This window comes from Strix uralensis, chromosome 1 (assembly GCF_047716275.1).
Source record: "Strix uralensis isolate ZFMK-TIS-50842 chromosome 1, bStrUra1, whole genome shotgun sequence".
NCBI lineage: Eukaryota > Metazoa > Chordata > Aves > Strigiformes > Strigidae > Strix > Strix uralensis.
Window position 1 is genome coordinate 129,848,667 of NC_133972.1, and position 15,157 is coordinate 129,863,823.

At 39.3% G+C, this 15,157-nt stretch overlaps 1 protein-coding gene across 5 annotated transcripts in view; it reads left to right on the forward strand.

Moving 5' to 3' along the window:
- Positions 1-15,157, forward strand: part of SNTG1 (syntrophin gamma 1) — a 363,466-nt gene that overhangs the window by 243,202 nt on the left and 105,107 nt on the right. For all 5 annotated transcript variants that reach the window (XM_074880871.1, XM_074880862.1, XM_074880897.1 and 2 more), the window contains 2 exons: positions 2,173-2,303; positions 11,900-12,029. In XM_074880871.1, the coding sequence (XP_074736972.1) occupies positions 2,173-2,303; positions 11,900-12,029 (261 nt within the window). The remainder of the gene's footprint in view (positions 1-2,172; positions 2,304-11,899; positions 12,030-15,157) is intronic.

The window sequence follows — 15,157 nt, forward strand, 5'->3', positions numbered from 1 at the left end:
TTGTTTCATACTTCACTGGTAAAGGTTTTAAATAGGAGCCCAGAGATTTAAAAGTCAATAGCACATATTTTAAGCCTGATTATAATCTGGAAAACTTTTAGGATTTATGCCCTTTATGGGAGATGGAGTTCATAAAAATGAGATAAAACCAGTAAAATTGGCATCTAATGTGGGTCAAGTAATTAAAAAAATATTATATATATTACTAGTGCAACAGCATCAGAAGCAGATTTATCTCAATAGGCTCTATATGTATGCATATAGAAAAGCTATTGCAGCACATCCTAAACTTATTTTGCTAGTTACTTTATTTCTAACTTTGTTTTTAGGATAAAAACCATTCTTCCATTTGTGAATCCTATTTCTGCAGGTGTTGAAACTGATCTAAATTAGCTACAGTTTCTATTTGAACTGATAATAATTTACTGAAACCCAGTCTTTTGCTCTCAGTTTAAATAATATAATCAGGCATCATGAGTCTATAACTCACCCTAAATTAAATTATTCTGCTGAAGACCAGGATGTGGTTCTTATCTCAGATGTCCCCCTGTAATGGGAATAGAATGCTTCATAAAACCAAATGAGACCTCTGTATGAATTCCTAAATTATGTACAACTCTTATATCATGGTCCTTCCTTTTTCTCAGAATATTCTCTAGAATGCATTATGACTTATGGCCATAGTCTATTTCTTAATTTATAGCCTTGGTTATTTGCGTGAAGGAGATTTCTGACTCAGAATTTGGAGTAGACAGGACTGGTTTGGGGCTTTTGTCAACAATTCAGAGTTATGCTGGCTAAAGACAGGGTTAACATTTCTATTGCAGCCAGATCTAGGCTTACAGTTTGCATGTAAAATTTTTGCCACATTTCAGCTTTTTCCTCAAGTTTAATCACAGCTGAAAAAAAGGTTCCTGAAAGCAGACAGAAAGCATTAAAATTCCACGACAATGTTCAAAACAATGTCTTAGATTAGTCTTCCTAGCCAATCTTTCATTTATGTGGATTGAATCTATGGAATGTTTCACCAGAGATTCAATGTTTTAAATAAATGAAGCTACATATGAAAATCCTGCTGTTCAGCTGAACTGATGTTTGTTATAATCTTTTATTTTCTATACATGAAAGATACATTAATATATATGTACAAGTAAAGTTCAAGTTGACAAAGCTTTATAATTCCATAGATCTTACACAAAAATCACACTCTAGAAAAATATAAGGTGTACTTAATTTTTGTAATATTTATTTTATAGAAGATACAGGTAAGAAAAGATATGAAGTCTGAGATTAAAAAATTGTAAATGATGCAAGATCGTCAGGTACAATTTTACTGATATACTGAAATATACATATATTTCAGTGAGAATCATGCTTCTTCAGAAAAATAACATCATCACTAGCACTGTTTTGTAAAGTGTTTTATAAAGAAAGGAAGAGGTGTTGCATTTTTAAAAGTAAATGTTGATTTCACTTTTTATAAGCATTTCACATTCAAATCTATACTTTGTAAAAATACTGTTGAAATTAGGCTGTAGATATTTAAATACTCATTCTTTGTAGATATGATCATAAACATGATAAAGTTTGATTTTCATATAAGTAATGTCATGTGTAAATAGTAAAATTAAAATATTAATCATAAACATGTAGTTTTGCCTAAACAATTTTCATCACATGTTAAATCCCACTCACAATTACCATATTTTGAGGTGATGTCATTAGAATAAACATGTATGTAAATGTGTACGGGGCCACAGGAAACAACTGAATTATGGTTGTATAGTGAATAATTTAGAGATACCCTTTATTCAGGGTACAGTTATAAAACTAGTAGCTGATGATGTGATACGTAGTAAATATTCAGTTCTATTCATGACTAGTTATTTCAAAAAAAGGACACAATCTGTTTTCCCTAGGTTTTTAGAATACTGTTCCTCACACTTCCTCTAAGCATATTGATGTTGAGGTTTATATAGATTTGTTTTATTTGTGAGGAAAAGTTCAGAATCTCTCCAGTGCTAGCTAAAACTAATACCAAATGATTCAGGGAAAGTGGAGCACAGTGCCAAATGAAATATAAAGTCTTTGAAGTCTACCTCTTTCTTTCCAAATCTCCTGAGGACTTATAATGAAGCCCAAAACTGAGAAGGACCTTTTGATGTTTTTCAGGATACATTATCATGTTCCTCATGGCCAGCATCTCCAGGACTTAGGTGGGAAAAAAGGTGGTGTGATCTCCGATTAATTCCACTTCTTCATTCACGGTTTTCCCAGTACCTTCCAGGAGCAGATTTGTGCAGGTAAAGAAGTTCAGAAAGTTAAAAGTTTACTTTTTGACAGATACAAGCCTTAGGGAGTTGCCTTGTTAGAGGAATGACATTATTTGTTCCACCACTGCTGTCAGAAACATGAAACACAGGAGCTTTCATAAAGGTCTGTCTAGGTCCACCTTGGTCCATGTTTTGCTCTGATGTCAGCCAGGACCAGGTATGTGGGGAAGACGTGTCATCTTCCCACTTGCACCTACTGGTCAGCACGTTTCTCAGTTTGAGATTGCACATAGGTCATCATATTTAGTAACTGCTAATGCTTCTGTCCTCAAAAACTTCTTTCTAAGCTGCTTTTCTTGTATACCTTTGGGTTTTGTAATGCACTGTGGTGTGGAGCTCTGCAATGTAATTTTTTTAAAAATGTACTTCCTTTTGTTTGTGTCAAATCTCTCACCTGATAACTTCACTGGGTGAAATAATCTTGTTCAGGAGCAGCAAGGCTGGCTGCCCCATGAGGAAGGCGAGCCAAGAGCAGAGGGTGGCAGCAAGGCTGGACAAGGCAGTGTCCATTCAGACAAGGGCCCCATCCCACTGCCCCTAGTGGAGGAGCAGACCTGGCCTAGGCGTGGTCTTCAGAGGAATCCATGATGGTGAGGTGGGGCTCACGTCAGGCTGGGAAGTCAGCCCACAGGTCAGGTCTGAATCAGTGGGATACATGTCCAGGCACAGGCGTAGCTGCAGCCAAACTCAGGCGAGGACCAAGGGTGAGAACCTGAGCTGATACACAGCTCCTGAGTGAAGGAGGGGACAGGCTCCCTACTCAAGCTCTTTCACAGCAGGCTGATCCCACATGCCACAGCCACACCATGGCAGACCTGGCCTCAAGCACAGGCAGCTGGGAACACAGGAGGGAGAGGAGGGTGAACTCTGGGCTAAATAAGCATTCTTGATTTATGTTTTTATAACTTCAGATGACAGTCTTCTGTTTTCCAGTTTGAAGGATCCCTATTGTTATCTCCTTTTAGGAACAACCTTCCATAGCTCTGATTATCCTTGTTATTCTCTCTGTTTGTTTTGTATTTCTAATATATCTTCTGTGAGACAAGGTGATCAGGACTCCAAAGAGGATCCCTCTTGATGTATATTAGGACATAGTGATGTTTTCCATTTTCTTCTCTGTTCTTGTCTAATACTTCATAATAAACTTTGACTGTCACTGAGAACTAAGGTGATGGTTTTCAGAGCATTTTTTGTAGTAACTTGCATTTCTTTCCTCAATGTTTATAGCTACAGTAATTTACATGTTATTTATATATAGGTAGGGTTATTTTTTCGCATATGTGTTACGTTGCATTGATTAACATCGAAATTCTTTACCATTTTGTCTCCCAGTCACTGGGGAAGCTGTCCAAAGCTCATAGTCAGGTTGAAGTTTAGTCCATCCTATAGACCAGCAACTTGTCCTTGTTTAATTTAATATTATCCTAGTAAATCTAAAACTGAAATAAACTCTAGCTTTCCTGTGTAGACATCTTGTCTGCCAACTTAGATGTGTGAGTCTGGGAAGAACAGTGTGTTATAGAATCATAGAATCACAGAATGGTTTGGGTTGGAAGGGACCTGAAAGATCATCTAGTTCCAACCCCCCTGCCGTGGGCAGGGACACCTTCCACTAGATCAGGTTGCTCAAAGCCCCATCCAGCCTGGCCTTGAGCACTTCCAGGGAGGGGGCATCCACAGCTTCTCTGGGCAACCTGGTCCAGTACCTCACCACCCTCACTGTAAAGAATTTCTTCCTTATAGCTAATCCAAACCTACCCTCTTTCAGTTTAAAACTTTACCCCTTGTCCTATCACTGCATTCCCTGATAAAGGGTCCCTCCCCATCGTTCCTGTAGGCCCTCTTTAAGTACTGGGAGGCCGCTATAAGGTCTCCCCAAAGCCTTCTCTTCTCCAGGATGAATAACCCCAAATCTCTCAGCCTGTCCTCATAAGGGAGGTGATCCATCCCCACCACGATCATCTTCGTGGCCTCCTCTGGACCGACTTGAGCAGGTCCATGTCCTTATTTTGGGTGCAACAGAACTGGACACAATACTGCAGGTGGGAGTCTTGTGAGAGTGGACTAGAAGGGGAGAATCACCTCCCTCGACCTGCTAGTCATGCTTCTTTTGATGCAGCCCAGGATACAGTTGGCTTTCTGAACTGTGAGCGCTCATTGCGGGCCCAGTCAGTTTTCCATCCACTGCTACTCCCAAGTCTTTCTCTGCAAGGCTGCTCTCAATCCACTCATTGCCCAGCCTATATTTGTGCATGGGGTTGCCGCGACCCATGTTCAGGACCTTGCACTTGGCCTTGTTGAACTTCATGAGGTTCACATGGGCCCACTTCTTGAGCCTGTCAAGGTCACTCTGGATGGCATCCCTTCCCTCCAGTGTATCAACTCCAACACACAGCTTGGTGTCACTGGCGAACTTGCTGAGGGTGCACTCAATCCCACTGTCCATGTGACCAACAAAGATGTTAAACAGCGTTGGTCCCAACACTGATCCCTGAAGAACACCACTTGTCACTGGTCTCCCCTTAAACATCGAGCCATTGACCACAACTCTTTGAGTGTGATGATCCAGCCAATTCCTTATACACCCAGGGATCAGTCCCTGAAATCCACATCTCTCCAATTTAGAGACAAGGATTTCATGCAGGACACTGTCAAAAGGTTTGCAAAAGTCCAGGTAGATGATGTCAGTTGCTCTTCCCTTATCCACCAGCACTGTAACCCCATCATAGAAGGCCACCAAATTTGCCAGGCATGATTTGCCCTTAGTGAAGCCATGTTGGCTGTCACCAATCACCTCCTTATTTTCCATGTGACCTAGTATAGTTTCCAGGAGGATCTGTTCCATGATACTGCCAGGCACAGAGGTGAGTCTGACTGGACTGTAGCTCCCTGGGTCTTCTTTACTTCCCTTTATAAAAATGGGGGCTATGTTTCCCCTTTTCCATTCAGTGGGAACTTCATCAGACTTCCACGACATCTCAAATATGATGGATAGTGGCTTAGCCACTTTACCTGCCAGTTTCCTCAGGACACACAGATGCACTTCATCAGGTCCCATGGTCTAGTGCACCTTCAGGTTCCTTACATGGTCTTGAACTTGATCTTCTACTGCACTGGGTGGTTATTCCTAGTCCTTGCCTTTGCCTTTTGCGTCTTGAACAGTGTGGGTGGAGCCCTTGCCGGTGAAGACTGAGGCAAAAAGGTCATTGAGTACCTCAGCCTTCTCTATATCCTGGGTGAACAAGTCTCCCTTTTCCTTCCAGAGAGGGCCCACATTTTTCCTAGTCTTCCTTTTATCACCGATGTACATATAGACACCTTTCTGTTCCCCTTCTTCCCTGTCCAGATTTAATGCTATTAAGGTTTTAAATTTCCTAACCTGATCCCTGGGTGATTGGACAGTTTCTCTGTATTCCTCCCAGGCTATCTGTCCTTGCTTCCACCCTCTGTGGGCTTCCTTTTTGTGTTTGAGTTTGTCCAGGAACTCCTTGTTCATCCATGCAGACCTCCTGGCATTCTTACCTGACTTTCTCTTTGTCGGGATGCATCACTCCCGAGTTTGGAGGAAGTAATCCTTGAATATTAACCAGCTTTCTTAGGCCTCTCTTCCCTCCAGGGCTTTATCCCATGGTACTCCACCAAGCGGATCCCTGAAGTCTGCTCTCCTGAAGTCCAGGGTAACGAGCTTGCTGTGTGCCCTCCTCGCAGCTGTAAGGATCTTGAACTCCACCATTTCATGGTCACTGCAGCCAAAACTGCCCTTCAGCTTCACACTCCCCACCAGCCCCTCCTTCTTGGTGAGACCAAGGTCCAGCATAGAACCTCTCCTCTTTAGTCTTCTGTCACTTAGAAGAGGAAGTTATCATCAACGTATTCCACTAACCTCCTGGATTGCTTATGCACTGCTGTGTTGTCCCTCCAACAGATATCAGGGTGATTGAAGTCCTCTTATCACAGAATCACAGAATCATCTAGGTTGGAAAAGACCTTCAAGATCAGCTAGTCCAACCATTAACCTAACATTGACAGTTTTCAACTACACCATATCCTTCAGCGCTATGTCAGCCCGACTCTTAAACACCTCTAGGGATGGGGACTCCACCACTGCCCTGGGCAGCCCGTTCCAATGCCTAACAACCCATTCTGTAAAGAAATGCTTTCTATTATCTAGTCTAAACCTTCCCTGGTTCAACCTGACGCCATTCCCTCTTGTCCTATGGTTTATTGTTTAAAGAGACTCATCCCCATCTCTCTGCAACCTTCTTTCAGGTAGTTGTAGAGGGCGATGAGGTCTCCCCTCAGCCTCCTCTTCTCCAGACTAAACAACCCCAGTTCCCTCAGCCGCTCCTTGTACGACATGTGCTCCAGACCCTTCACCAGCTTCGTTGCCCTTCCCTGGACACGCTCGAGTAATTCAATGTCCTTTTTGTAGTGAGGGGCCCAAAACTGAACACAGTAATCGAGGTGCGGCCTCACCAGTGCCGAGTACAGGGGCAAGATCCCTTCCCTGTCCCTGCTGGCCACACTATTTCTGATACAGGACAGGATGCCATTGGCCTTCTTGGCCACCTGGGCACACTGCTGGCTCATGTTCAGGTCCCTCTCTGACTGGCAGCTCTCCAGCCACTCCTCCCCAAGCCTGTAGTGCTGCTGGAGGTTGTTGTGGCCAAAGTGCAGCACCTGGCATTTGGCCTTATTGAAGCTCATGCAGTTGGCCTTAGCCCATCGCTCCAGCCTGTCCAGGTCTCGCTGCAAATCCTCCCTACCCTTGAGCAGATCAACACTCCCACCCAACTTGGTGTCATCTGCAAACTTACTGAGGGTGCACTGAATCCCCTCATCTAGATCATCTATAAAGATGTTAAACAGGAGTGGCCCCAAAACCGAGCCCTGGGGGACACCACTCATGACCGGCCGCCAACTGGATTTAACTCTGTTCACCACCACTCTTTGGGCCCGGCCATCCAAACAGTTTTTTACCCAGCAAAGCGTGTGCCCATCGAAGCTGTGAGCAGCCAGTTTCACCAGGAGAATGCTGTGGGAAACGGTGTCAAAGGCCTTCCTAAAGTCAAGGTAGACAACATCCACAGCCTTTCCCTCATCCAATAAGCAGATCACCCTGTCATAGAAGGAGATCAGGTTTGTCAAGCAGGACCTGCCTTTCATAGACCCATGCTGACTGGGCCTGATCATCTGGTTGTCCCGCATGTGTTGTGTGATGGTACTCAGGATGAGCTGCTCCATCAGCTTCCTGGGCACCGAAGTCAAGCTGACAGGCCTGTAATTTCCCGAATTATCCTTCCAACCTTTCGTATATATGGGTGTCATATTGACCAATCTCCAATCTGTCGGGTCCTCCCTGGTCAGCCAGGACTGCTGGTAAATGATGAAAGCGGCTTGGCGAGCACCCCAGCCAGCTCCTTCAGCACCCACAGGTGTATCCCATCTGGTCCCATAGACTTGTGTATGTCTGTGTGATTCAGTAGGTCACTGACTATCTCCTCGTGGAATGCGCGGGGATCGTTATCCCAGTCTCTGTCTTCTGGCTGAGGAGGCTGGATTCCCTCAATACAACTAGTCTTGTTATTGAAGACTGGGACAAAGAAGGCATTAAGCACCTCTGCCTTTTCCTCATTGCTTGTTACCATATTTCCTCCTGCGTCTAGCAGGTGATGGAGACTCTCCCTGGTCTTTCTTATGTTATACCCTGATGTCTCATCAGGCATTAGCAGTTTAAAATTTCCTGTTCCTCCTTTCAGACACATGTAAAATACCTAATTAATATAGAAAAGCTTCATTAATATTCCTGGAAATACTTTTTTTTGACAGAACCTCCCCAGTATCTCTGTTGTTATGGTCACCTTTACAGTGTTTCTATGGGTCCTACAGTCAAGTGACACCATCTGCCCTCAGGGATCAGTTTCTAATCTGCCCCAGAAAGTAGGGGAAGAGGATTGTTCCTCAACCTCAGTTTGAGGTTTCTGTGGGGTGAATTTTGTTTTTTCTTATCACAGCCTCACTCCTTCTCATTGGTTTTCAGCAAACATTTGGAAGTTGCACAACAGCCTCCCACGGTCTCTGTTAATTCTAAGGGCTGTTGTTCCTTAGAAGTACACTAACTAGGTCTGCCAGCCTTTTTCCTATTCGCAGAGATGAAATTAAAGCAGGTTAGGCAATAGTCATTTGACCACTATATAATTGTGAAGCTAAAAACAGCCTGCAGCTTTTGACTGGTAATAGCAAAATCATATTTACTTGGCTGCATGACCCTTGTTCTGTTGAGGAACAATGGATGGCCCAGGGAGTCAAGGTGTAAACCAAAGGCTACAATGACTTATTGCCCAAACTGAAAGGGAAAAGGATACAGTCACCACAGACACATGAGTTTTTTTATTAAATTCTGTGAAAAACTTCAGCTCAATGTTTAACAATGGTTGAAATGGAAATAATTAAGAGCATGAAACATAAAGGGCCCAAAATCATAACAGTCAAATCTGAGATCTCTTTTGCTGTATACTTCAGGTAAGATACTGAATTGAATAGAACTACTCACATGGAAAATTAGGACATATTCAACTATTCATAGGTCTAGGGGTTTAAAAGTCAGTCTTCTGCATCAATAAAACAGAAGCTTAAAGATCACATTGTAGAACTTGTACATTACAGAGAAAGATTTTTATGTTGTAATGTTATTTCTGAGATTTGAATTTCCAGAAAATAAATTTAAAAGAATATTGATATAAAACAAAGATACCTGAATTCATACTCAAACCTTGAATAACCATTTAATTTTCTTCTTGGCCTTCTTGGCCTTCTATGCTCTCTAACATGAGACAGTAAGAGTACTTAAAGGAAACAAAAATGCAGCGTAAATATGAGAAAGGAAGTGGTGTTTTCTTCATAAAAGCATAGAACCAACATTTTATCTTTCTGGCAAGACAGTTTATAGGAGTCTTTTGAATTAGAGTAAATATTTTAAAATGTGACTCCTCAAAATTTTTATGAAAGAAAGGTAGATTATTTTTAAAAGAGACTGCTATAAAGAGCAATATTAAGGAAAGGATATTGAAAATAATATAAGAAAGCAACATTAAATGGAACGTAATTAATTACATTTTCTGTATTTAAAATTTACAAAGATGTTTTCACTATATGAAGCCTAATAACTTTTTATGGTTCAGAGGTTGAAAAGACTGGCACAGAAATACATCATATCGTTATCACATATCCTATTATACTTCATAATTGTATTCTAGCTTTTCTAGTGGAATTCTTGAAATGCATGAATTCCAGAAGGTGTTCATATAAAATTCTAGAGAGCATTCAGGTTAATCTTGAAAAGCTTATTAATTTCAAACACAACTCTTGAGTTCTAGAATGCACAGAACCTGAGATGTGTAGTTGAATAAGAATTCATCAGATCTTAACTTTTTTGCTGTATTATAAAGTGATTAATCTACCATTTGTTCTATTTAATACAAAACACATATTTAATACATTATTTTTTCAGGTTTGTATGGTATTATGGACTTTGACTGGTAGACTAATTCAAGAAAATACTGTTACAATAATCTAAGGCTAAGGATATCTACTTCCCAAACACATTCAGAAGTAATTTTTTAGGCAGCCATGCATTCTTATACTCTATGCTTATTGATACTGCTGCAGGAATATTCTGGATTAATAGTTTTGAATGTGCACAGATCAAATACCTAGGAACAGTAGGAACAGTCTGATGGTCCAAATGCATCAGTTTCACAGTTTTTGTACTGTGAGGGAAATTTATGCATCAGGATTGATTCTGGAACATACTGGGTTTTCTTTGCTTGTGCAGGTTAGTGTCACACATTAATAGATTCCTTGGATTTGTACTTTGGTTTACAACAAATTGAGTATAAAGAATGGGTGTCCTGAAAATAATGCTATTTTTCTTGAAAGACATAAGCAACAAATTTGAGCATCATGCTATGTTCTTTATGTAAGGACTTACTTAGAATTTTATTCTGGAAGAATTTAGTATTTATATTTATAACCATTTAAAATAAAGGATATAGTCAATAAATGGTAGCTACATTACCTGAAGATGCTTTAAATAAATCTTCCTCAAAAAGTTTACCTGAATTACTGTGAAAATGAGACGTTGTACCTTGAAATTGTACCTTTGAGATTTTAAAGAAAAATCACTACCCATGTGAAAAGGCAACTAAAATGATAAGTGAGCTGGTGGATTTAGATAAACCACTGGTCTCTGTATGATCATGTTAGGATATTATCTGCTTTATCCTTCTATAAGTGCTAGTTCTCATGATGGGACTCAAAAAGCAAAGGCATGGCTCTAATTCATTTTTAATGCTGTTCCTGACTGAAGGAAAAGCCTGTACTTGACACAGATGCCACAAAGACCTTTAAGGTAGAGATAGATATTAGCTCTACATTCTATACAACTAGAATATAATTTCAAGACATAAACCCCCCCACCTTTGCAGAATGGATAGCTGCCTTGAGATGTCAGAAACTGTCATCAGTGATACTCAGTTTTACACTGAAGATAACACTCACTTTGCCTGAGCCATTCTGAAAGAATCTGAATGATCTACTTAATTTTAAACCATGAATTGATCACTAACGATGAGTTTATAGCAGAATGCCTTCAGTGGAATTTGGTAGTCTCTGTATGTTTAGTAATCTCTTACTCTAGGGTATGGATTAATATTGAGGTTTTTCTGGTTCTGAAGCGAGACACCTGTGAGCCTTCCAAAGGCTGTTAGCCAAGAAGGCTATTTACTGAAGAAATGAGGTCTGCTACTGCTTTAGCATCTAAAAGTTTTCTCTTGTTCTGTATTTGCCGAGCACTCAGCTGCAGAAAGTGACAGATTTTATTTTGTAGGTGCCCAGATTGGTGCTGGGGTAGAGGCACCCAGGTGGCCACTGCTTTTGTCATTGGATGTCTCTTGGCATTCCAGTGTATTTTGCTAATGATCCTATATTTAGAAATGCAATTGGAATGATCAATTTTGAATTCTCCAGCTTTTCTATCAGTAGTTTAGAAGCGGATCAAAATTTTATAACCAAGAGCAGCGAACAAGAGGTATCCAGACAGGAGCCTTACTGTGTTTAAAGAATGTATTAGAAAAATTAAACAAAAGTTGTTGAGAAAAAGGTACTGAGATTCCACTGAATTTTGCAAATGATTGCCTACAGTGTCCAATGCACACTTTACTTATCAGTCATCTGAAGTATTAAAGTCTTAACTCTTTAGTATGCATCAGCTATTTCACTTGTTTGGCTGCTGAAGTCAGGCAGTGTTGGTCAAGGTTATGTGGAGCTAGTCAGTGGAATTTTTCTGTAGCTTTAGGGAAACTTAATAGAGTCTGAGTTGACCTTTTATCATGATTGTTTTAATATGTCAGGTATTTATAAAAACAGGAAAGCCAGGAATTTATCAGTGTTCAGTAGCTGACCTTCGTTGTAGTTGAAAGAAAGGCATTTCTACAAGTATTGTTAAGATGATATGCTAGAACAGATGAAATTTTCTTCTGACCTGATCTGTTATGACATGTCTATAGGCAAAATGCGTTCCAAGTAATTGCTGTGGATGGGGTTTGCAGTGGAATAATTCAGTGTCTCTCTGCCGAAGACTGTATTGACTGGCTACAAGCAATAGCAAGTAACATTTCCAACCTCACAAAGCACAATGTAAGTATGGATCCAAGTAAGCCAGAAGATTTCCCAATCATATTTGATTATAACTGTCATAAAAGCCTAATAGGTTCACACACAGAATTATCTGCATATAAACAATGCTTGAGGCTGTCTGAGAGAAGTCAACTCAAGTTTGTCATCAAATCAGACTTTGTAAGAAATCATTGAATGGGAAAATATTCTCCCCTACAGTCATATAGTTCATTTCATTGCTATCAGAGTTACTCACTTCTTAACAATACCAGCTAGGGTTAGAAATGAAGACCAGACACACAGGAGAAAGCCAGGTGTGATGGGTAAGCACATATAAAAGAAAATAATTATGTACTTCCTTGATAGTTTAAGAAAGCACATCTATATAAAGACTGGTATAATCAGATATGAATTAGATATTAGGTCTGTTTAGGTATCATTTAACACAAGGAGAATGACAATGCTTCTGTGGTATAGATACAGATGTTCATTATCAGCAAAGATTAAATGCATTTATGCTTCATGCACTGTACTTTTATGATCTGATCTTGTGGAATAAATAGCTCTTTTTATTGAAGCAAGAATAAATGTTATGCAAAGTTTTGCCAAACTACTAGTAAGTTTAATTGAGAGGTCTTCTGGACCTGCCTAGGATATATTTTGCATTTTATACATGACACATAGTTTTGCCTGTAGAAGTCTATATGATACCTTTCCTGTTTTTCCTCAAAAAATACTGAACACATGGGTAACTCCATTATTTTGAATTGAGTTATAACAAGGAAGCCCTTGAGGATTTAATTTATATTCTCTCAGATTTCCTTAAATCTGCTTTAGCCTCCCAAACCTGCCTCTGAATTTACTTTTGTTTCAAATACAGGGAACACACTGAAGGAAGTTGTATTTCTCGGAGATTTATATTCAAGATGCAAAACTATGTTCCATCTGGCAGCAATATGTAAAAGTCATTGTATTATAAAAACTTGACAGACATGAATTCATCCACCATCTGCAAGCTTCCACTCAGTACAAGCCAACTTTATGGCTATTTATTCATCCTTACAATGCTGTTGCTATATAGAACATCTCTTGTCTCACTAGGCATCCTGAAAAATGAGGGTGCTGTTTTTCTCTCTTGCCATCTTTAGTTCAGACTATTAGTAATTCTTGCTACCTAAAGTAGTGTGTTTACTTATAACAATAGATAGATGCACCTAAATTTTATCCAATAATGCTTTATGTAGTTCTGATTAGACTATAATTATGGTTGCTTAGCGTAACAAATTTTAGTAACGCAGTGTTGTTACATGAAATATTTTCAGTTTAAAAATAAGTACAGTTTATAATTCTACACTAGTTTCCATAAAATACAGAAACAATGTTTCTGATGTTTTATAAAGTGGAAATAGTAAATTATACAACTGTTACGCCAGTCTTTGTATTTACTTTGTCTCAAAGACATCATGTAAAGTAACTGTGAGAGGCCTTATGACAATTATCCATTAATCTGTTTTTAGAACTGTCCTAATTGTTCATACCCCATATGAGTTTATGGAAACCAATGAGACTGTCTTTTCTGGAATATACTTTTAAATTGTCAGTTGCCAGAAAGCATTAGTTATTTGACAGCATATGTGATAAGTGAATGTAAGAAGCATTAGAAACACAGAGGGGAAAAAACCCAAACTGTTGCTTGGAACAATGATTAGATGTGATTAGAGGTCCCTGCATTTTCTTTCTTTACAAGATTGTTATTGACATACACATACTGTTGATGTTAGCATTTTTCCTCTGAGAAGCATTTACTCACATTCTCCCTTACTGTGGCATCCAGTACCAAAGAAACCGAGTATAGGACTTTATTTGAACTTTTGGACAAATTGATTGATTTTTAGTTTTCAGTTAACTTCCTTTTTCTATCTAGGGGTTATGGAAAATAATTTGTTCCATTTAAGTACTATGTAGTTGATAGAAATGTTAACTTACATACTCTTTCTCACATCTACCTTTTGAAAATGAAGGAAGCAGATGAAAACAAGACAGACTATAAAAACTAAATTGTTTCTGAAAGCATTTCCTTTACCAGTGTGTCAGTTTGGACTCTGTAGATATGGGTGTGATTTATTTTGCCTAACTTTCGAGATCTTAAAGCAGAATGCTTGAAGAGTGATCCTTATGATTTACTTTTGACATCTCTTTTTGGATGAGATTTATTCCCTCAGGACATGTCTTTCTTTCCTTTGACTGGTAAGGGGCCTTAGGGTGGTGAGTTCAGACTTTGATACCTAAGGAGATATGTATATCCTGTCACTGGTGTCTTTGAGGAGCCAGAGAGAGTTTCTCTTAATAAATCTGCCAAAGAAATGCCTGGCTATTTTGACAAAAAGCATACTAGTCTCAACCAGAAAATATGAATTATTTTACTTTTTTACACACAAGCTGGCTAAAAAAAATCATCTGATGGTTCAAACCCCAGAAACATGTCTGGGAATAACATGGCTTTCTCTCCCTATGTTACCACATGTATCTTACAGTTGTGAAACGTGAGTCCCTGGCTCCAAAATCTCATATTTGAGTCTATAGTTCAATCAATTTTTTTAATGATAATGTCAAAATCTTTTCTGTCGTGATCTAATATGTCCTCATCTGACACAAAGGTGATGTGACTCAATTGCAGAATCATCGGTATATCTAGTATCTACCAGAGAACAAGAAGATTTAAAAAAGGCAGGAATGGAAGCAAAACGAAAATGTCTTGACATCATCATCTTTGAAAGGAAGTGTTGCTAACAGAATAAACATAATGGACGATGGAAGACCATGTCTGCAGGCAAACACATTTTGCCTGCAGTGGTTAGACTATCAATCATTGTACAGTGTGAGATAAGACTTGTAATATTATGCAACAAGATAGTTACAGTTTTAATGCAGAGAAATAGAAAATTATATTCTGACTATTAAAGAAAAGATTAAATAAAAATATCAATATGCTGACTGATCTAGTTGACTTTATTTCAAATTTTCATCAAAAGACAGACTTCAGGTATGCACTCTTTTTCTTCGCATTCAGTAAATTAGAACTAGTGTCCTCCACTGGTTGTAGAATACTGAGAGTGATACTGATTTCTTTAGCTCCCCAGAAACCATGG